The sequence below is a fragment of the Ictidomys tridecemlineatus genome, chromosome 12, assembly GCF_052094955.1.
Source record: "Ictidomys tridecemlineatus isolate mIctTri1 chromosome 12, mIctTri1.hap1, whole genome shotgun sequence".
Taxonomy (NCBI): Eukaryota; Metazoa; Chordata; class Mammalia; order Rodentia; family Sciuridae; genus Ictidomys; species Ictidomys tridecemlineatus.
The window spans coordinates 64,906,793-64,927,976 of record NC_135488.1 but is presented as its reverse complement, the minus strand read 5'-3'; the positions used below and the strand labels follow the sequence as shown (position 1 = coordinate 64,927,976).

Here is a 21,184-nt window from a genome sequence, read left to right as displayed (position 1 = left end):
CATGCTCAAATATATCACGCTTCAGGAGAAAGTTTTCTAATATCAACTCTTACTTTTCTTCATCTCTTACCTGAAAAGAAAACAAAGTATTCTCTGCATTGAAAAATGCAGAGCACATAAAAATGCAATATTACATAAGTCTGTCTAAACCCAAAGTCAGCTATTTATGTTGCTTGGTAAAAGCAAATGAAAACAGTAACATACCTAGCCAGAGGAGAACGAAATGCTGTAGCTGCTGTGGGAAAATCCATGGTCCTTGTCTCAAGAACTGGTTTTCCTGGTATAAACTTTAAGCTATTGGGGTTTGGGGTATCTTGGGTTTGAATAAACATGTATCTTACTGAAAAAGAAAAAGAAGAAAGGAACATTATTCTAGAAAAAGTAGTAGTTACAAGTTAAGTGCTCATTTTCAGAGAAGCAGAAGAAAAACTGGAAAAATAAAAACTTACAAAACTTTATTTCCCAGCTGAAAAAATAAGAATCTATAAATACAAGAAATGCTAGATACAATAATTACATAGAACTTTATATTAATACTTTGATTATTTAAATAGTTATGTTATTCTCCAGATTCCAAGAACATCCTATACTTAAATAGAAAGCCATAACATAATTCAGGAGTCATAATCTATTTTGTGATTTGGTATCAATAGCTATCATAGTCCTAATCACAGGTTATTTATTTTTAAAATTTTTGCAGTTCTGCAGATTGATCCCAGGACCTCATGCTAGGCAAGCACTCTACTTCGGAGCTATACTCTCAGTTCCCCAGATCACAGGTTATAATAACTATAATATTTTTAAAAAATATTTATTTTTTAGTGTAGATGGACACAAAACAATGCCTTTCTTTTCTTTCTTTCTTTCTTTTTTTTTTTTTTTAATGTAGTGCTGAGGATCAAACCCGGGTCCCGCCCATGCTAGGGGAGCGTTCTACTGCTGAGCCACAATCCCAGCCCAACTATACTATTAATACAGTAAAATGCTACATTCTCTTCTTTCCAAAGTACCACCATTTTTTCAAAGACAATCAAGTTAGCAATTTATTTTAAAAACAAATATTTGTTTGCTTATTATATGCCAGATACAGGTTCAAGTGCTTAAAATGTGTGAATATCTTTTACAACTTGATAAAGAAGGTACTGACACTGCCATTTTATAAATGAAGAAAATGAGACTGAGAAGTTAAATAACTTTCTTGATGGTACAGCTAGTCAGAGTATAAAATTCAAATATATATATATATATATAAAACAAATAAATAATAATAAATAATAAAATCTATGTGAATTACTTTCTGAAATATTTAAAAATATCTTTTTAAAAATTTTTGTAGTTGTAGATGGACAGGATTCATTTATTTTATCTGTTTATTTTTTATATATTTTATTTTTTAGTTGTAGTAGGACACAATACCTTTATGTTATTTATTTTTTTTATGTGGTGCTGAGGATCGAACCCAGAGCCTCGCACATGGTAGGCAAGCCACAATCCAATTTTTAGTTCTCGGCGGACACAACATCTTTGTTGGTATGTGGTGCTGAGGACTGAACCTGGGCCGCACGCATGCCAGGCGAGCGCGCTACCGCTTGAGCCACATCCCCAGCCGGTTCATTTCTTATATACTTTTTCTAGGACTATGATTAGATTCAGATTAAATTCATTAAAGCAATAGAGAGAGAACAATATCTTTAATTTCCTACCTTGTAGGAAAAAAGAATAGCATTTAGGTCTTGATACTTTAAAAACTATTTAGCAAATCCTGATGACTTATTATGAAATAAACCTGAGCAAAAAAAAAAGTTTTCCACTTTAAAGCAGCATTCTGAAACAGGCTGATAATGGTATATACTCACAACTAAAATTCATTTAGGACAAATCATAAGCTGGGCATGGTGCCAAGCACTTTACATTTATTACATCCCTTAATCCTTACATCTTCTCAAGGAGGCAGTATTCTTTTATTTATTTATTTATTTTTATTTTTTTTTAGTAATCAATGAACCTTTATTTATTTATATGTGGTGCTGAGACTGGAACCCAGTGCCTCACACATGCTAAGCACACACTCTATCACTCAGCTACCACCCCAGCCCCCACTCTATTCTTATTGTTTCTCTCTCTCTCTCTCTTTTTTTTTTTTTTGTAGCACTGGGGACTGAACCCAGCCTCACACGTGGTAGTCAAGACCTCTACCACTGAGCTATATCTTCAGGCCTATCTTATTCTATAAATGAGAAAATTAAAGCTCAAGGCCACTTAGGTCATAAGTAATAGGGTCAGGATTCAAGGCTGGACAATATCCTAGCACTGACTCTCTTAACCAGTGTGCATACTGTCAATCCTTGTCTACCAGTGCCAAGAATGATAGGAAAATACATTTTAGATCAGTCTTCCTATTCTGTAATAATCTTCATACCATATATTTTAAGATATAATAAAATTTTGAAAAGCAACAGTTTTATTTTAAATAGGAGAGAGATTACATTTGGCAAAACATGTGGTTGGTATCACATGCTAGGCAAGCGCTCTACCACTGAGCTACATCCCAAGCCCAGAAGTGCTTTTTTAACTATTAGGGAGAAGATTCTAGTTTGATAGCCAAGAGTTATTTTTGTAACTCACTATACAGTTCCAGCTAACTGATGTTGAACCACTTCCTATATGGAATAGATTTGCAAACTAAATTCTCACACATTTTTCTTTTCTTTTTTTTTTTTAAGAGAGAGAGAGAGAGAGAGAGAGAGAGAGAGAGAGAGAGAGAGAGAGAGAGAGAATATTTTAATATTTATTTTTTAGTTGTTTTTTTTTTCCAGCGGACACAACATCTTTATTTTGTATGTGGTGCTGAGGATCAAACCCGGATCGCACGCATGCCAGGCGAGCACACTACCACTTGAGCCACATCCCCAGCCCCATTTTTTTTTTCTTAAGTCATTGTATTAATTAGACATCAACTGCTGACATAGCAACCAGGCAAATCCCAAAAAAAGAAAAATGAAAAAATTGAACCTCAATGTTTAAATATTAATTTGAAATATTTATACCAGCAACCAAGACATTCCTCTTAAAAACCTGTTATCAAAGGATGATTTTTCAAATGCAACATTAAAGAAGAGTTGTCACCACTTTCTGTTAAATAAAGGTCAGCAAGGTTCTTTTAACCCTGGTTCTGAACCAACCATTTCTTGCAGTCTTGATAATTTTTTGGTCACCCAAATCTCTGCATATATTAGGCACTCTACCAATATTTGAAGAATTAAATCTGGGTTTATCCTACTCAATCCACTTGAATAAAACTATACCAACAGAAAGGAAAATTTTAGAAATACTTGAAGGTAAAAATTATAAATGTAGGGAAAAAGTCATTTAAGAGCATATTGCATATATACATACATATACACACATATAATCTCAAGTAAAAATTATAAAAATTATGATATCACCACAGAACTTTTACTTTTTGACAATGGACAAGTTATTCCAAAAGACTAATTTAAGTAGCTATTTAATAAAATCATTCCAATTATAGTTTAAATTTGGTTTAATTAGATATTTAAAAAATTAATATTTTTCCTCTTATGCTTGGTACTAAATAGGTACCTAAGTAGGCATAATTTCCTGCCAAATAGAGTGGTACTTGAAGTCAACATCAATGTCTAAAATCAGTGGGTTTTCTATTTCAGATAAGTCTACATGACCAAGTAATTCAGTCCTACAAAACTTAAGTCCAATTAAACCATTTGTCCCATCATCTCAGATGTGGAATACCCTTAAAAACTTTAAAATAATTTCAACAATAAGAATATAATTACTATATAATATTAATAAAACTATATAAGTTCTAGAGTATTATTTTCAACCTCTTTTAATGTACCTGTGTCAACTTCATTGAAATATCTGCAAAATTGAAAATTTGGGACTCAGTTGGTTAAGGTGATTTGATCTGTTGAGTTGCTCATTATTTACATCTAAACTATGTGATAATTCAAGGAGACAGGCAAGCACTCCTCTTCTTGTTCCAGTCTATAGAGGGGTAAGCTCCTACCCTGATTCAAGGTAATATTCTTGAACCAGAGTCAGTCACACTCTAGAATATAATCATATGAGGGTGTTCAAGATAGTGATGGAAAGGGGAATAGGTTGAAGTTATATGCTACAGCTTCATAATCACACAAGTCCACATTTATACACACACACACACACACACACACACACACACACACACACACACACATAATTTCTTTCTCTCCCCCAAGCTTTCCTAACATATTTCAAATTATTTTAAAATCCTATCTTCACACCTATTTCCCATACTAAAAAAATTAAAGTATATAATATCAGTAAGACTGTCAACCACAGTAATAAAGCAGAGGGTATAGCTCAGTGGTAGAGTGCCTGCTTAGCTTGTTAAAGCCCTGGGGTTGGATCTCCAGCATCTCAAAGAATAAAAACAAAACAAAGCAAATGAACAGACAAATAACCCTATATTCAACTAATTTTGAAAAAGAAAAACTACATTCAATATCCAATGTAAGAAGGTCTGAATGAAAGCCAAAAACTTACTGATTTTAAAGGTATTTGTGTCAAAACAAGGAAAGCAGTATCTTAAATTACATGATTCTTTTAAACACAAATCCATTTGTTAACTTCTTTATTACAATATTTTCATTTCAAAAGTCATTTATTGAGCAATCCATGCTCCAAAAGATGTGTTACACAAGATACTGACACTTCACAAGTCTATTGGATAATGTTCTTTCAAATATCTGCAGTAAAGTGTATTGTTATGATAGGAAAAATAAAACACTCTTTTTATAAGCCTCTGGATAGAAAATTTATAAATTATTGTCTTTTATGACCTACAAATCCTAGTACAGTTCCATTAGCTTCTGAAATACAATTTATTCTAAAAGAGTGAAATTTTACCTGTGTTACATAAGGCTGCAGGTAATGGGAAGAGTGGTCTTCGTACAAATTGATGCAGAGGTCGTTTCTTGATGATATATGCATTCATCATGTGACAGAATCTACATTTAAAAAACAAATTATAAATGACATTTTATGAGATCTAATCTCAAGGTCAGTTTCTACTTATATAAAAGACATGTAAAATTTAAATATAAGTAGCAATAAAAATGATTAGAGAGTGAACTTTTCATTTTTCATCTATAACATATTTCACCTACTTCGGCAAGTAATACAAACAATTCAAAAACAGATGAAGATCAAACAGAAATTCATAGCTTCAATCACTAGAGATGCATAGGATAATGTTAACATCCAGGTATAAAAACCAGAAATGTCAGGGCTGGGGATGTGGCTCAAGCAGTAGTGTGCTTGCTTGCCTGGCATGCGTGGGGCTCTGGGTTCAATCCTCAACACCACATAAAAATAAAAAATAAAGACACTGTGTTCACCTAAAACTAAAAAATAAATATAAAAAAACCAGAAATATATCTATATTAGTGATTTAAATCTGTAGCTGGGTGTGGTGGCCCACGCCTATAATCCCAAGAGCTTGGGAGGCTGAGACAGGAGGATCACCCATAGCCAGCCTCAGCAAAAGTGAGGCACTAAGCAACTCAGTAAGACCTTGTCTCCAAATAAAATACAAAATAGGGCTGGGGATGTTGCACAGTGGTTAAGTGCCCCTGAGTTCAATCCCTAGTACCCCCTCCCCCAAAAAATCTGTGGCCGAGGCTCAAGAGGAAGTCAAAAAACTATACAGGTTTTTAGTAAGATACAGTGGCACATACCTGTAATCCCAACAACTCCTAAAGGCTGAGGCGGGAGGATCACAAGTTCAAGGCCAGACTCAGCAATTTAGAGAGACTCTATTCAACTTAGTGAGACCCTGCCTCTAAATAAAAAATTCAAAGGGCTGGGGAATGTGGCTCAGTGGTTAATGCCCCTGGGTTCAATTCCTGGGAACAAAAAATAAGGTGGGGGGGGGAGGGGGGTGTCTGGGGATGTGGCTCAAGCGGTAGCGTGCTCGCCTGGCATGCGTGTTGATAAAGGAAAAAAGTATACACTATGAAAAATTTCCCTTTTTGCCCCCTATCACTTGTTATCTGATTCTTTCACCTGTTAAGAATACAGGCTGAGGGTGTAGCTCAGTGGGAGAGTACCTGCCTAGCCTAGGTAAGGCCCTGGGTTTAATCCCCAGCAAAACACACAACACACACACACACACACACACACACACACACACACACAGTACAGGGTAAGTATCCTGTATTGGAAAATCTGAAATGCTCCATAATCTGAACTTCTTCTTCTTCTTCTTCTTTTTTTTTTTTTTTTTTTTTGGTACAGGGGATTGAATCCAGGGTGCTCTATCATGGAGATACATCCCTAGCCCTTTTCATTCTGACACATGGTCTCACTAAATTGCTGAGGCTGGCCTCAAATTTACCATCCTCTTGCCTCAGCCTCCCAAGTCACTGTGACTACAGGGGAGCAAGCCCCACCATGCTCAGCCAAAACCTGAAACTTTCTGTGCATCAACATGAAATTTTACCTCATCTGGTGGGTGACAATCAAAATGCAGTCATGCCAAAAACATACAAAATTACCTTCAGGTTATGTGTATAAGGTATATATGAAACATAAAATGAATTTTGAATTTAGACTTGAAATATCTCCAAGATATTTCATTATGTATATGTAGCTGTTACAAAACCCCAAACCTGAAACACTTCTGGTCCCAATTCTTCCCATTTTCTCCCCTCCTTCCTCTCCCTCTTCCCTTTCCTCTACTTTCTTCTATTTATTTACAGTTTTTTTTTAAGTCAGTGAATTATGGATATTCTGAAGGTGAAATTCCCTGTGGTATATTCATATATGTACAGAGGATAGTTTGGTCAGTTTCACTTCCACCATTCCTCCCTTTTCCCATCCCTCTTCCCTCCCCCTCAATTCCCTTCTCTCTTTCTTCCTGTGGTCCCAAGCATTTTAAATATGAGGTACTTAATTTATATTTCAATATTTCAAAAAGTCTTAATAGAAAGTGTATTATCATCCAGTCAAAATAAATAAATAAAGGTGTGAAAGGAAGATCAGTAGAAGAGAGGAGAGAAAATGGGGGGAGGGAAGAGGAGAAAAGGGGAAAGGTCATGAGGACTGAAATTAAATTCCATGTGTGTATAATTATGTCAAAAGGAACCCAGATACTATGCATGAATGCTCTAATAAAAAAAAAAGTGTACTATCATTCTCCAAATTGCTGAAGCAGTCAACAATCTCTATATACTTTTTGATGGGCAACATTAATTCAATGTTGTAACTATACTTCACTCTGATAGAGAAGCTTATTTCACTCTAGTAAAGAAGCATAAATTGGCTATTTTCATGGCTTTGACAAATTAAAAACAAGGGGATGAAAGAAGGCAGATACTAATGGAAAAGAAAAGGACACTTTAGTAGTAAAAAATTTAAGGTTGGGGTTGTAGCTCAGTGGTAGAGCACTCGTCTTGTATGTATGAGGCACTGGATTTGATCCTCAGCACCACATCAAAATAAAGATACTGTGTCCATGTATAACTAAAAAAAATTATTATTAAAAAAATTTTAGAACATGTTGCAAGTTTTACTTTAAAATATTATGGCTATGCATTACGATTGTCCTTTCATAGGTTCTACTGAAAAATTTTAACCACAGGGGTCACTTTCATAAACATACACAGGATCATCTTTTCAAAAACAGGTTTCTCTGGGTATTTTTCACACAAATAGGAAGAAGTAATAAACAGGGGCTGCACTTCATTTTTCCCTTATAAAACCAGAATTTGCTTGTCATAAAGAGTGAGCACCAAGTAAGTTGAATACAAATAACCTAAATTTCTTCCTACCTTCAGTGATCTTTAAGTGCCATATAAAAGCAAAAAAAATGCTTTACTGGAAGGTTGTGGACCTATTACCCATGGAGAGTTTCTTTAGGTACCACTCAAGAGGTTAAAGGCCTGACACTGAGGGTTCAGGAGAACAAAATAAGCATTAGTGACATCATGGAAACAACAGTAAATGGGGAACCAAGGAACCTGTGAAGGACTGTCACACCCCATGGTAACTCCAAAGGCTTTAACAACAAGGTTTGTCACCATACTGAACTATATGACCATTACAGCCCTCATGACTTTCTCATTATTTGCTAGTATGTCCTTCTTACTAAACTGCAAGCTTATTAAGAGACTGTTTTCATTTTATGTCCTCAGCTGCAAGCACTATGGCCCCTGTTCCTCCTTTCAAAAACGAGATTAATATTCAGAGCTACCTAATAAAGATTGGGTACCATCCATATCACGCAAGTAAAGTGTTTAAGCCAGTGCCAAGCCATACAATAAATGCTCAATAAATGATACTACTGTTATCATGTCAATTGTTTGTAATTACATGATTATTATTGGTATAATTCATCAAATGAATTATTATGAGTCTAAATCTCCCTATGAATATGCGGGAATTCAAAAATGGACTGGAGATCAGTATTTCTCTTCCTTCAACTCTGAGAAGAGGCAGCTGAGTGGATAAATCAGAAGCATGTTCTGACTGAGACAGGTTTAAAATCCAAAAAAAAAAAATAAAGCAGGGGTGAACTAAGTTATTCAAGAAAGATATCAAAAACATATGGGGTATAGAAAAGGGGTAACTAATAAAAAAAAAAAGTGTTCTGGAAAACATTATTTTTAAGAAATGCGTTCAAGCTTTATGAGCACCATTAATACTAAAACATCTAATACTCAGAAGGTCAAATTCTGTTAGGACTTTTTCCCCAGAAGTAAAGTGAGGTCCGACATGTACATAAATCACATCGATGTTGACAGATGTGTCTGGGAAGTGAAACTCAAAGGCAGGGTTCAGGGAAGAGGGAGAAACAAGGCAACAGAGTGGGCTGAAGTAGTGGTGGTGGTGGCAGAATCAGGGGTCTGCATTCTCCTCGGAGTTCCTTCCCTTACAAGCTGTGCGACCTTTCTAGGCCTCGCTGGAAAAGTGAGGAAATGAAACACACTACTTTCTTTCCTTCGTGTGACATTCCGATTTTGTGTTTAAGAAAGAGAAAGGAATGAATGCACATGTGTCTACAGCCGGTCTCTTCGAGTCTCCCCCAGACACCTGGCCGAGGTTCCGCAGGCTGCCCGAACCACAGATGCGGAGCTGCCTCACCAACAGCCGCGGGTCTTCCGGCTGAGCCCCCGACCAACCGCGGCGACCTGGGTGGATCCAGGGGCTCCTTCGGATGCGCTACCCGCCTCTCCTTGAGAGAGGGTTGGCGAGGCAGTGACCGGTCCGCCAGCTAAACCCACCAGCACTCCAATTCGGAGCTTCGGGGCCGTCACCTACCGCCTGCGCCGCCCGGCGGCAGCAGCCGCAAAACTCCAGCCCCGCCGCACAGCCGTCGCCATCATCTTAGTCCTTCAATGCGCAATCGCAGAGGCCTTGCTCCCTCGCCGCGCCCCCAAAGCTCCACGCAGGCGCAAACCGACGGGAGTTGGGCTGGCACCTAGAAGAGCGCACCCTACAGGCCGTGGGCGGCGCTTGTGCGAGTGAGAGCTGCGGGCTTTCACTTGGTCCTTTACACCTGTTGCCTACCTACAGCATAAGCCCGAACCAGGCGGTATCCGGTAGAAAGTTTTGCTAAGCATGCGTGGGCGCCTTCTAAGGCACGTACTTCGCACGCATGCGCAGAAACGTACTTTCCTGTTCTTTCTGGTAGCTTTTCTGGTCCTGGCCCAGCAGTTAAAATGCTACTCCTCCCCAACCCCCAAACCTGCCCCATTCCTCCTTTTAGCACCCCATTCCTCCTTTTAGCACCGTGCTAGCCCTCTGGGCCTAGCACAGTGACTCCAGAGCATCGTTTCTGATTGGTGTCTCGCCTTTCTGCTGCCCTTCTGTGGTAGGGCTGGTGCAACCTGTTTTAACCCTCTAGTTAGGTGGGGCTTGTGGACCCACCACTTGGTCATCTTGAATCGGTTCATACACAGGACCCATCTAGTGTAGTGCTATCCTTCGCTGGATAAATATGAGTGTTGACTAATTTCGAAAGCAAACTAAAAAAACCTTTTAAGTACTCTTCCAGGCCTTCCTGGGGTATTCGGTTTTCTAAAGTGTGAACGGGGGTGGTGGGGCATGGGAACTGCCTTATTAAATTCCGGGCCCCACTTTAGACCTCAGAGTGTAAAGGTGGGGCCCAGTCATCTATTTTTAACAAGAGCCCCAGGTGATTTCTGATGCAGGCTGAGATTTGAGAACTGTTCTGGAAGGTTGTTAGAGTGCTGTTTTCTAGAATGGAATCAGCAGGCCTGTGGTTGAACAGGTAACAGCAGAATCTGTCCCAAAGTATGAGTGATCTGAGGAGTGGGTGGGGAGATGTCAGTCTGTGGAGCTTCCACGGGGAAGGTGGGGAGGCTGGACCAGAGAAACCTTGTATGGCAACATTATTGTTTCACCCAGAGGTGGATGAAGGTCTCAAGAGGCAGATTAGACAAAAGACAACAAATATACTGTGATGATCACTCTAATTACTTATAGCCCTTTCTACACTGCCTTTGTTTTGTTGGATAAGAGAAGGAAAAAGCAACCACAAAATCTCATTCCTCTTGCATTTTTTTTTTTTTTTTAAGGAACTGGGAATTAAACCCAGGGCCTTGAGCATTTATGCACTCTACCACTGACTACAGACCCAGGATGTTCCTCATTTTCAAATAATCTGGAATACATATTTTAAAAGCAAAATTCCTACTTCAGTATTACTCCTCTGAATAATAATTGCTCTGGAAGCTGTGTAGCTCCCTATTTTGAACCAGCATTAATTTTATTATGGGCAGGGAACCAACATTAACTAAACTTCTGTTTATTCAGATTTCATTGTATTCTTTTTCTTCCCTGGAATCCACTTGGGATACTTTTTTTCTTCTAGTCTCTTCTGGCCTGTTGGAGTTTCCGACTTTTCTTCGTTTTTTTTTTTTTTTGTACTGGGTGCTCTACAACTGAGCCACATCCCCTGCCTTTTCTTTTGAGACTAGGTCTGGTTAAATTGTGGAGGCCTAGCCTGGAACTTGTGATCCTATTACCCCAGCTTCCCAAGGGATTATAGGTGCATGTGCACACTGCCATGGGCAAGACTTTCCTTAGTTTTGATGATTAACAGTCTTAAGGGATGCTAGTCAGGTACTGTACTTTGTAGAATATCCCTTAACTGGGGTTTGTTTAATGTTCTCCTCTTGGTTAGAATGGGGTAAAGGCATTTGGGGAGGATGTCTACAGAACCGAGAGCCCTTCTTATCACAGGTACACACTTTGGCATAATTTTTCATCTGGCAGAGGTGGTGTATGTTAGGGTTTTCCACTGTAAAGTTACTCTCCAATTCCTGTCCGTATGTTCCTTTTGGGAAGCATGGCCCACATTCAAAGTATATAGAATTAAATTCCAGTTGTCTAGTGGGGAATGTACCTAAATTAGTTGAAATTTTATGTTAGGTTTGTCTTTTTTCATTTATTCAATAATCATTTTAATATTAGTGGAGGCTTATAGCTATTGACTTTATACCTTATAATTTCATACCATGGCATTTATTTTATTGCTCAACTTGTTCTTTGACCTCAGGAGTTCTTTCAGATTGGTTCTTATGTCCCTATGTCTTTCATTTTATTTTACTTTTTAAAGTACTTATTTTACTTTCTGGCACTATAATTACACCACGTTCCTGGTTCATCTCATTCATTTCCTGTTCTAGCCCTCAAATCAGTCTTTTCTCCTGGGAGACCTGGCTCCTTTTATTTGAACCTGGGCATTTAGAAACCTCAAATTGGGTGGAAGGTATGTGTGAATCCATGTACTTTTCATCATCTTATTCCTTCACCTTCATCTGCTCCCTCTCTAGACTTTCTCCTTCTCCCCTAAGCCCATCTACTTGAGCATTCAACTTGCTCAAAGGGTTTCGCTCATCAACCCTTCTTGGTCCATGTGCCCAACTGAAAGTCTTCTTAGTATTCTCTTTCCGTTTTTTATTCAGTCTCTAGTATAGCTGCATTTTCAAAAAAAGTTGGCAACTATGGTCTTATTGAACCAAAATAGATTGGATTCCTGGATCTTTGAACACATCCCTGTGAACACAACTTATAACTAGCTCTCTCTGAATCATGTTAAGCTCAAGTTCAGTTAGATAGCACTGTTATTATTATTTTTTTTTAATTTGAGGAGGAAATAGGCAAGCAGGTTCTCCATCATAGTGTAGATTTTTAAAATTCCTAGCTTTATTTCTCTAAGACTTTTCTCTATGTTAATGCTATGTTTCTCTATGTTATGTTCCTCCTTTAGGAATACTAAAAATTTATTAGTAGGTTTGGGGATGTAGCTCAGCAGTAGAGTGATTGCTTAGAATGCATAAGACCCAGGACAAAGCGGGGGGGCGGGGAATATCACTAGGCTTTTTAGTAGTGAAAGATGGCTATGGATCCCTCCAATCACACGAAGATCTCACTTAAGAAAAAACACAAAGTATAAGTCATTTCATTAGGTTCATTTTAATAAAGTTTCCAACTCAATTATTTATAAAAATTATCAGATACATGAGATAGATCACACCAAGAGTGCAACAACATAAATCCAATAGTCTGCAAATAAGAGGTATTGCGAGAACTGTTAAGATTGACATTGTGGTCTTTCCCCTTCCTTTCCCTTGTTCACAGTCTTTGAGACTGTTTGCACATTGTTGTTTTCTGATGCTTGATGACCTCAATACTCCTTAAGGGTGAGACGTTCTTATTCTGTCAACTCCAAATACTGTCAGTGGAGGGAGTTCAGCTTTTCTCCACGAAACGAACATGGTCCTTGGCCTTTATTAAATTTGTTTTCTATTCCCTAGAAACTGATATTTAATGTTCCCTCATTCAAAGTAATGTCTTGCAGGTCTTGCAGTGTCTGGTCACTACTGTCACTACTCACAACTCCTTAGGATAAGCCCTACTGAATCTTATTTTGGAGATGAGATGATGCTTATTTGGGAAGGAGGCTAAGGCAATGAATGCCAATTTTCTTCAATGCTACTGAGAACAACTTCAGTTCTAACTTTGAGAGTTTGGGGCAAAGGGAGCTGAATTTACTTGTGCCAGATATCGATGATCACTTCTCAGTATTTTTTGGATGCCTTTAAGGGCCATAATTAACACCATGGAAGAAAGCATAGAATGTACATATATGTACACACACAGACCCACACTCCATTCACACTCCTCTACCAGAACTCTTTGGTAGACTCAGAGAATACAACTGACTTGCCCTTTCTGAGTGAAAAGTTTGCATTGTGTCCCTTCCCTTCCAAAGTCTAACCCATTCCACTTTACTTATTTTTGGTCCATGCTGGGTATTGAACCCAGGCCCTTGCTACCACTGAGCTACACCTCCATTCCTCCCACATCTTACTTTAACTGATGTTGGTAAAGCCTATTTCTGCAATTCCTTGCCAAAAGGAATCAGATTTTTTCCCCCCAGTACTGAACATTGAAGCCAGGGCTTCATTCATACTAGGCAAGTGCTCTAGCAGTAAATTACATCTCCAGCCCTTTTTAGTTTTTGAGACAGGGTTTCACTAAGCCACCCAGGCTGGCCCTGGAACTTGTGATCTTCCTGCCTCAGCCTCCCAAACAGATGGGATTATAAGTGTGTGCCACCATGTTTGGCTTCAAACATATTAAACATGTATAGCTGGTACTAGTACAATGCAATGAAGTAACCCTGACATGATTTCAAGAACATTGTTACTATAAACTCAAAACTGTGTTACACACAGAGACTGCTGGGTTATGAGAATATTGGACTAAGCCACATATAGTTAACATTTAACCACTTCTGCCAGCTGTTCTGGAGTCCTTTCACACATAAACTGGTCCCTGCATTCTGAAGCATTGTGGGCCACAAAAGATCAAGGTGGAGATCAAGGTCGTATCTCTACAGAATAAGGCTGGAGTCCTGCCAACTCTCATTACAGTCTAAGAGAAATGGGGAAGGTCAGTCATTTCATTGTTATTGGTGACAATCTCACAGGCTAGGCTGAAACTTACAAAACTATTTATAGTAGTTACAGGGGAAGCAACTAAATGTTAACATGGTCATTCAACCAATCTCTCATCATCCGCTTATTCACCTGGTTAAAACAGGGGAATGTCAATTGAAGAAATGAAGTGGGAATAAGAACAAGATAGGTGAGCCAGGAAGATTTCCAGGGACAGAACAAAAACAATTTCCAACCAGATACTTTTTTATTATATTTTAAGTGTTATGTAATTTGACTTCCAGGTTTTTCAATAAAACTGTTATGAGACCAGCAACCATTTCTGAGTTGACTGGGATGTGTTCTCCAATTTCCATTCCAATGAACATAGAAGAGACCCAAATTACTCCATTTTATGTTGTTTCTTTCCTGCTTAGGAGAACTTTGGGTCTCACCCTTCTCTAATTTCCTATAATAAAATTTCCTATTTGATATAATGCATACATATTATGTAATTTGATATGTTTTTATTGCTTAAGGAAAAAATACAGAATTCCTATCATCACATTACTCTGGTGATTATACTTAAATGTGCTTTCTTTATGCACCAGCAAAATGTCCAACAAGCAGTTGAAAACACAGACATGCATATATTCTAAAATGTACTAAATAAATAATGGGCCAGAAAAGCATTAGTATCCTTCTTGAAAGTTGAGAAAAAGAGATCTTGGTTTCCAGAACTCGGATACAACACCGGCCAGTAAACACATACATACTAGTCTGCACATGAGGTTTTCAACTTGATAATGAGCCCAAACCAAAACAGGGTTTATGACCTACATTTCCTTAGGTCTTGCTGAGCATCTGCTTCAGCATAAAATTTTGTTCACTTCATTTTCCAATCTAACCATGAGGTTTGGAGCTAAAGGCTGTCAAGCCCAAGAAACTGGTGAAGTAAAACTTCAGTAATTCAATAGTGCCTGCTAGACAATTAACAGGTGTTCTTTAAGAGGTCATCAATACATGTTGTGGCTTAATGCATTGTCTAAAAATGTCCTGGTTCATTGTTTTTCACTGCAATGAAAGGTCAACAATTCCTGTATCAAATGTGTAATGCAAACAACATACAACACAAACTAAAACAAGAAAGTGCAGTACTTTGTTGACTATATATTTTCTTTTTTCTCTTTAATATTAAATTGCTGCAGTCTAGTTATTGGAAACATGCATTTGCTACTAATTCATAACACACCGAACACTCCTGATTTCCCTTAAAAAGGGTATTTTTCCAGACTTCCAGATATAGGATGGCCTCTGGCAAGGCCACTTAATCTTTGATGCATTTACTCTTCACTATCCAAAAGTAACCAGTGAAAAGTGAATAAAATCCTACCATAGTATTCAGAATCCACCAATTATTAACTTGTAATTAATGTAATCCACAAGTCAAAATTTCTTCATGCATCAATGAATAAGAAAAAAGTAATTTGCATGTGGTTACATTAATTTTCCTATTTGAAGAAGGCATGTAGTTTCCACCCATGTGGGTCTACAGCAAACATGAAAAAGAGCAAATCTATCCTTCAAAAAACAATTCAACTACATAATAAAATTACCATGATTTTATTCTGATTTGTACCTCGAGAATTAAAATGGCCACTTGATTAGGAGGAAGTGATCAAATAAACAAAGGAATAACATTTGCAGGGCTGAGGTAATCCTGAAATTTGGAAGAATGAGTTAGAATGACCTCTAACTTTAAAGAGTTGTTGGTTTTTTTCCCCCCTCTTCTTTTTTTTTTCTTTCTTTTTTAAAAATAAAGACAGGTCTCTCTATGTTGCCCAGGCTGGCTTTGAACTCTTGGGCTCAAGCAATCTTCCTGCCTCAAACTCCCCAGTAGCTGAGACTTGAGGTGCACACCACTATGCCATGCAAGTAGGTTTTTTCAGATGAGAACTCTCTGAATAGTCCTATCCTCCTAGCTCATGCCTTTGAGGGCTTCACTTGATAACTACCACAGGAAAAGTTTGTGGTGCAAAGTTCCATGTGCATTAACCAAAGCTATTCAATAGAAATACATTGGGGGAGGGACAGAAATAATAATTGTGAGAAGGCAAATTCTTAAAACTGAACACTGAGCATCCATTAAAGTGAAAGACAGGTTTCTGGCCACAGTTAAGACCTCAGTCGAAAAATCATCGCTAGTAGCCCTAACACAGTGCCAATTATTTCTCTTTTAACGTGGATATTTGAAATAGGTAGAGACTAAGAAAACAAAAAGTGTTTTAAAGGAGTTGTTCTTATTTTATTATCAAGATTTTGAATTTTAATTTTTTCATGATGTGGATCAAACTTGGGGTTTTGGCATACTAAGTACATGTTCTACCACCGAGGTATACACCTTCACCTCCTTGAAAGAATAGCACACATAATCAACCACAGTAGAACTTGGCATTTAGGCTTGATTCTTGAATGAACTTCCAATAATTTGTAAATCACTAATTTAGGTTGGTACACAACTCTCCAAGTTTCTCCAGTAGTGGAGAAATCACTAACATTTACTAGAAGTTTTAGGAAGCTCTCAGGTTGAAACTGATGCAGAGACTCTTTCCATTAAATTGGGCTTCCTCAGCAGAAATCTTCCCATTGAGACAAAGATTTTAAGGCACTAAAAATAAATGGTATGAAAAAAGCTAAGAATGAGTCAGATCTTTTCAGAAATAAAAGATACTTCCAAAAACACAATCCAGTCACCTGTCTGCCCTACTTTAACATCTAAAGAGAATAGAGAATTTAGTTTTCATGGCTAGCTAATTCAGCCTTTTCATTCTCCCAAATTTATTTACATGTCCCAGGTTCATATTTCCTCAAGAGGTAGTGGAGAGAGATAAGGATTTGTGGGGGAAGGGGAAACAAGCAAACTAATTTTGCATCCTAGTCTAGAGATTAATGAATTCCATAATGACAGCACTGAGTCCAAGCTACCCAGTGGCTGGAATTGTAACAAGGCACTCCTTTCTACTGTTGTGAGGGGAAAACATATACTTAAAAAATTAAATTTTCACAACCAGGTAAAGGAAATTTGTTAAAAGCAAATTCTGGAGAAAAAACAATCCACTCTGAACCTCAGTTCCAGCAAGATTTCCCTACATCTTCCAATGGATACAATTTTGCCATGATAAAAAACACACACACACACACACACACACACACACAACTAAATAAAAACAGGATTCAAGTTGGTTAGGTCAGCAGGCAAATGGGAGTAAGGGTGATCTGATTGTGGAGGTAGGCATGATGGGATAGGATTAACCTAGAGAAAAAATGTTTCTGGTGTTTGTGCATGTGTGTATGCGCGCGCGCACACACACACACACACACACACACACACACACACTCACACACGTGCCTGTGCATCCATACCAATTTAAAAAGTGTGGGAAGGCCCTGCTCACATGATTAGAATGAGCAGTTTTCCCATCTGCGTGCATTTCTACATAGGAGAGGATCTGATGCACATCACACACCCACAGACACACGTGAGGGCCATCCTGGCTTGAACACAGACTCAGAAACAGATCCACAGAATCCTTCAAGAGCTGCTGGTTCTACAGGAATGATTAGTAGCTGCAAGATTATATACTTTCTCTTGACATGAAGGATTTTTATATTGCTCTTTTCTAGAAATCTCCCTTTTCCAAGAGTATTAAGTCTTGGAGGGATTAATCTTGACTCTTCAATGGACATGACTCAGAAGAGGAGTTACAGGAATTAATACTAGTAATAATATGGTCCCTGGGGTTGGGGTAAAATATTCCTGGATTAAAACAGTTTTGCAGGGATGGAGGGAGAAGCAGAGTTCTGGGTGGACGTGGAAGGCCTCTAGGAAGGAAATTGAAGTGTGTGAAAGTCTAGAAATCAATAAAAACAATTTGCATAACTTAGAAGGGCTTCAAACAAGTGTCACTACAACTGAGTTTGTTGAGTTGAAGAGACTCTGCTCTGATGCAGGGGATGGAAATAACTGATACTATTTCTTCTTGAAAAGGCTCAGCTGGGAGTGGTGTGGTGATATTTGTGGGGGGAGGCGGAGGCGGAGGCCTAGGCTCAGGTACTGCTCCTAAGGTTTTTGCTTGCCTGCTTTTGAAGGAAAGGGTGCTAAAGCAAAAGGATCAGCAGCTGGTAGTTCCGTAGTCCTGGAGGAAAGGGATGTGATGGAAACAGAGCCTGCTATTGACTGCTTGTTGGTTTGGGAAACAATTTTGTACGCAGCAATTGGCTGGGCTTCTGGGCTTGGCTCATCTTCTGGGCTATAGTGACGGGAATATTTGGATAAAGACTGGGGGCGGAATGGTTTGCTAGCCATTGGGCCTGAGACAGCTTCTTTCTGGGGCAGAGGTCCTTTGCTTCTGTCATTGGGCTGGCCCCCAGATTCCAGGGAGGTTCCCCTGGGAGAGATGCTGTCAAGATGGTCTACTGCTTGGACAGAATGGGAGGGGTGGTTAGACTGTTGCACAAAACCAGCTATGGAATACTGAGTTTGGACAGAGCTGTACACTGCTCTTTCAAGGCCTGAGAGCAGAGGGACATCACCTGTCTGGCTGAGGAGACTGGTCTGTGCAGGTGGTTCCTGAGAGGAGTTCTGGATAACTGGTAACTCCTCCATGCTTTTCTTCTTGGTAAAAGGAGCTCTCAAGAACACATCCACCTCCTCTGGCTGGGAAGGAGCCACACTGCCTTTGGAGACAAATGGCGCTTTGGAGAAAATGTCCATGTCATCAGCTAGAATTCTTGAGCTCCTGAAGGGGGCTGTGGTGAAGACATCTGGCTCACTAAAACCATCGGTGGCTGGCTGCGTAAGGGTTTGGAACTGGTTCTTTCTTCCACTTTGCATTGCTTTTGCTTGCTCAGCAGAGATTTCAGGTGAAGCAAATGCAACGGCTCCTCCTGGCTTCCCCTGGGATGGCTTGCAGCTTTCATCCTCCTCTTCAGACTCCATAAGGAGAGGTCGAGACCCACTGCAGTCTAGCATGTCTCCCTCCAGGTCAGTCCCCTCCTCTTCACTGCTGTGGAAAGAGCTGTTGCTTGAAGGGCCATCTCTGGCTAAATAGTCAGATTCTAAGTTGTTCTGAGTCTTTGTGCCAGGTACTCTGGAGGGGTCTGGATACAGGGGAAGGCCTTCAATGCCCGCTGATTTTTTAAAGTGCTCTACAGTAATTACAGGACAGGGATTGGGCTCTCTCTGGAGACCTAGAAAAGCATAAAATGCAGAATTAACATGTAGGTCAGTTCAACTGTTTTTGGAACATTTAATAGTCAACCCGCGGCAGAAACATTGTGGGAACAAATAAAAGGTGTTGAAAATGGAAAAGAAAAAACAGAAAAATAAAAGTCAGGCAAGGAAACTGCACACAGACTGGAACACAACCAATCACTATCTCACATTTTGGAACATGATAGGCACAATGTGCAGGAAAGGAGATGAAGATGTTAGGCACACAGACATTCAGCATAACTATGCAATGCTCCTACTCGCGGGGCCAGGCACAGACACCTGCTCTACCTGGCACTGGCTCATCATGGAATGAAAACAAACCCAGTCACTCATATGCCACATATGCCATGAAAGTTTTGGATTATGTAGAAACACTGTCTGGGGATGAACTCAAGTTAGTATCTGGCATGTGGTCATCTGCTCCACATGCAGAGGGACAGACCCTCAGAAAAGCAGCCCAGCATGGCTGCTCGGTAAGTGCAAGTTTACTTGGTGATTCACATCACCAGCACTACTAAAAGAGTACTGGGGTGCCCAGATCAAAACAACTGAAGGTACTTTCTAAACAGAGGATACAGAATTAAAATCATACTAAATAAAATCACCTTCAGCTGGAGTTGCTCTGGAATTTTGTTTTCAGTCTTCTGAGTTAGCAAAGACTTCCTCTGCTTAAATGAATCCATCATTAAGTTCTTTAAGCAGAAGGAGTAAAATGCATGGGTAATTATGGAATCTTAGCAAACTGCTAAAGGCTAGTCTATGCCTATCTAGGTAGAGGTGCCTCAGGGTGCTCTGGCTTTTGAAATCAAATAGACAATTATCAGAATGCAAGAGAGCTTACCTTCCAAGAAATATTAGCAGGTTAGAAGTATGTCATTGGGCACATGTTAGCAAGAGGGCAGGAAAAAGGCATATGTAACTAAGCAAGAAGAATCCAGAGAAAGGACGGTTGGGGCAGGGTAAAGGTATCATCATCGTGGGCTCAATAAAGAGACACCATTGGAGTTTCCCGACCCACCAGGATAAGAATGTTAGGTACAATGATTTGGAGTCATAGATGACTCAGGACTTCTATACAGATGGAATTCAATATCCCCTCCCACACAGGCCCTCTCCCCTTCTATGAAAACCATTAGCTTGCAGAAATTTCTGCTAAAAATTATCCCCTTCTCAAGTTTCTGCTTGAATTAAGCACACGGAACACAGCAGAAGAGGCATCAAAATTAGTTTATTGGGAAACCAGTCACTTAGACATTACATTGTAAAGAGAATGTAGAGAGAGGTCTGAACATTTTATAAGATACTATACAAAAATACTATGTTTCTCTGAATCCTATAACTTTTTAGCAGTGCTTTCTTTTTAAACAGTTCTGACCTTAAGTATTATTTTTTCTAGGAACAAAAAGTATTTTTTTCCACTCACTTTTATTTTCCTTTCTGTCTGTATGAATGTATTTAGTCAATTACAAATTTGAAATTTAAGTGCTGGTGCTAAGTAACTTTTGGAACAGTCTTTGAAGATTATGATTTTTGAAGAGAATAAAATTTTCCTTGTATTAGAACTCGAAGATGTGCAGTTACATGGTGGTATGAAGGCATCAGTTAGCTGTTAGGAGATAAATAGGATAACTTTTCCCTTCCAAGATATGTGGGAAAGACACAGTCCTAATTCTCAGACAAGTATATTGACATATTGTCTCAGCAATACTCAAGCAACAATTTCTGAAGGGAAAAATAATTTTTCCAAAAATGAAAATCACCAAGCCTTAAAGAGGCACAAGAGACCCCTAAAAACCTTAAATCATTTTCTTGCACAGCAACAGCTGGAAAAACTTTCATTTGCCAAAATTAAGGTATAATTTTTCATCTTCCAAAACTATTCTGAAAGTTGACACTGTCATATTGATTCTGCAGGAAA

General features: G+C 38.8%; 2 protein-coding genes across 14 annotated transcripts in view; both read right to left on the bottom strand.

The window, feature by feature from the left end:
- Positions 1–9,627, bottom strand: part of Nfu1 (NFU1 iron-sulfur cluster scaffold) — a 33,367-nt gene extending 23,740 nt beyond the window's left edge. Inside the window, exons 1-3 of one of the 4 annotated variants that reach the window (XR_002483603.3) lie at positions 9,343–9,625; positions 4,930–5,030; positions 205–340 (exon numbers count right to left, since the gene is read on the bottom strand). Coding sequence is in view for 3 of the 4 variants with exons in the window: in XM_005322103.5 (XP_005322160.1) it covers positions 205–340; positions 4,930–5,030; positions 9,343–9,407 (302 nt within the window). In the remaining variant the exon portion in view is untranslated. Of the gene's footprint in view, positions 1–204; positions 341–4,929; positions 5,031–9,165; positions 9,191–9,305 lie in introns of those variants that run through there. The other 3 variants (XM_021724321.3, XM_005322103.5, XM_078029080.1) reach the window with 3 other exon arrangements.
- Positions 9,628–12,506: 2,879 nt separating this feature from the next.
- The window catches only part of Aak1 (AP2 associated kinase 1), a 175,003-nt gene continuing 166,325 nt past the window's right edge, over positions 12,507–21,184 (bottom strand). For all 10 annotated transcript variants that reach the window (XM_078029067.1, XM_078029066.1, XM_078029069.1 and 7 more), the window contains one exon: positions 12,507–19,241. In XM_078029067.1, coding sequence (XP_077885193.1) covers positions 18,112–19,241 — 1,130 coding nt within the window. In that variant the 3' untranslated portion in view covers positions 12,507–18,111. The remainder of the gene's footprint in view (positions 19,242–21,184) is intronic.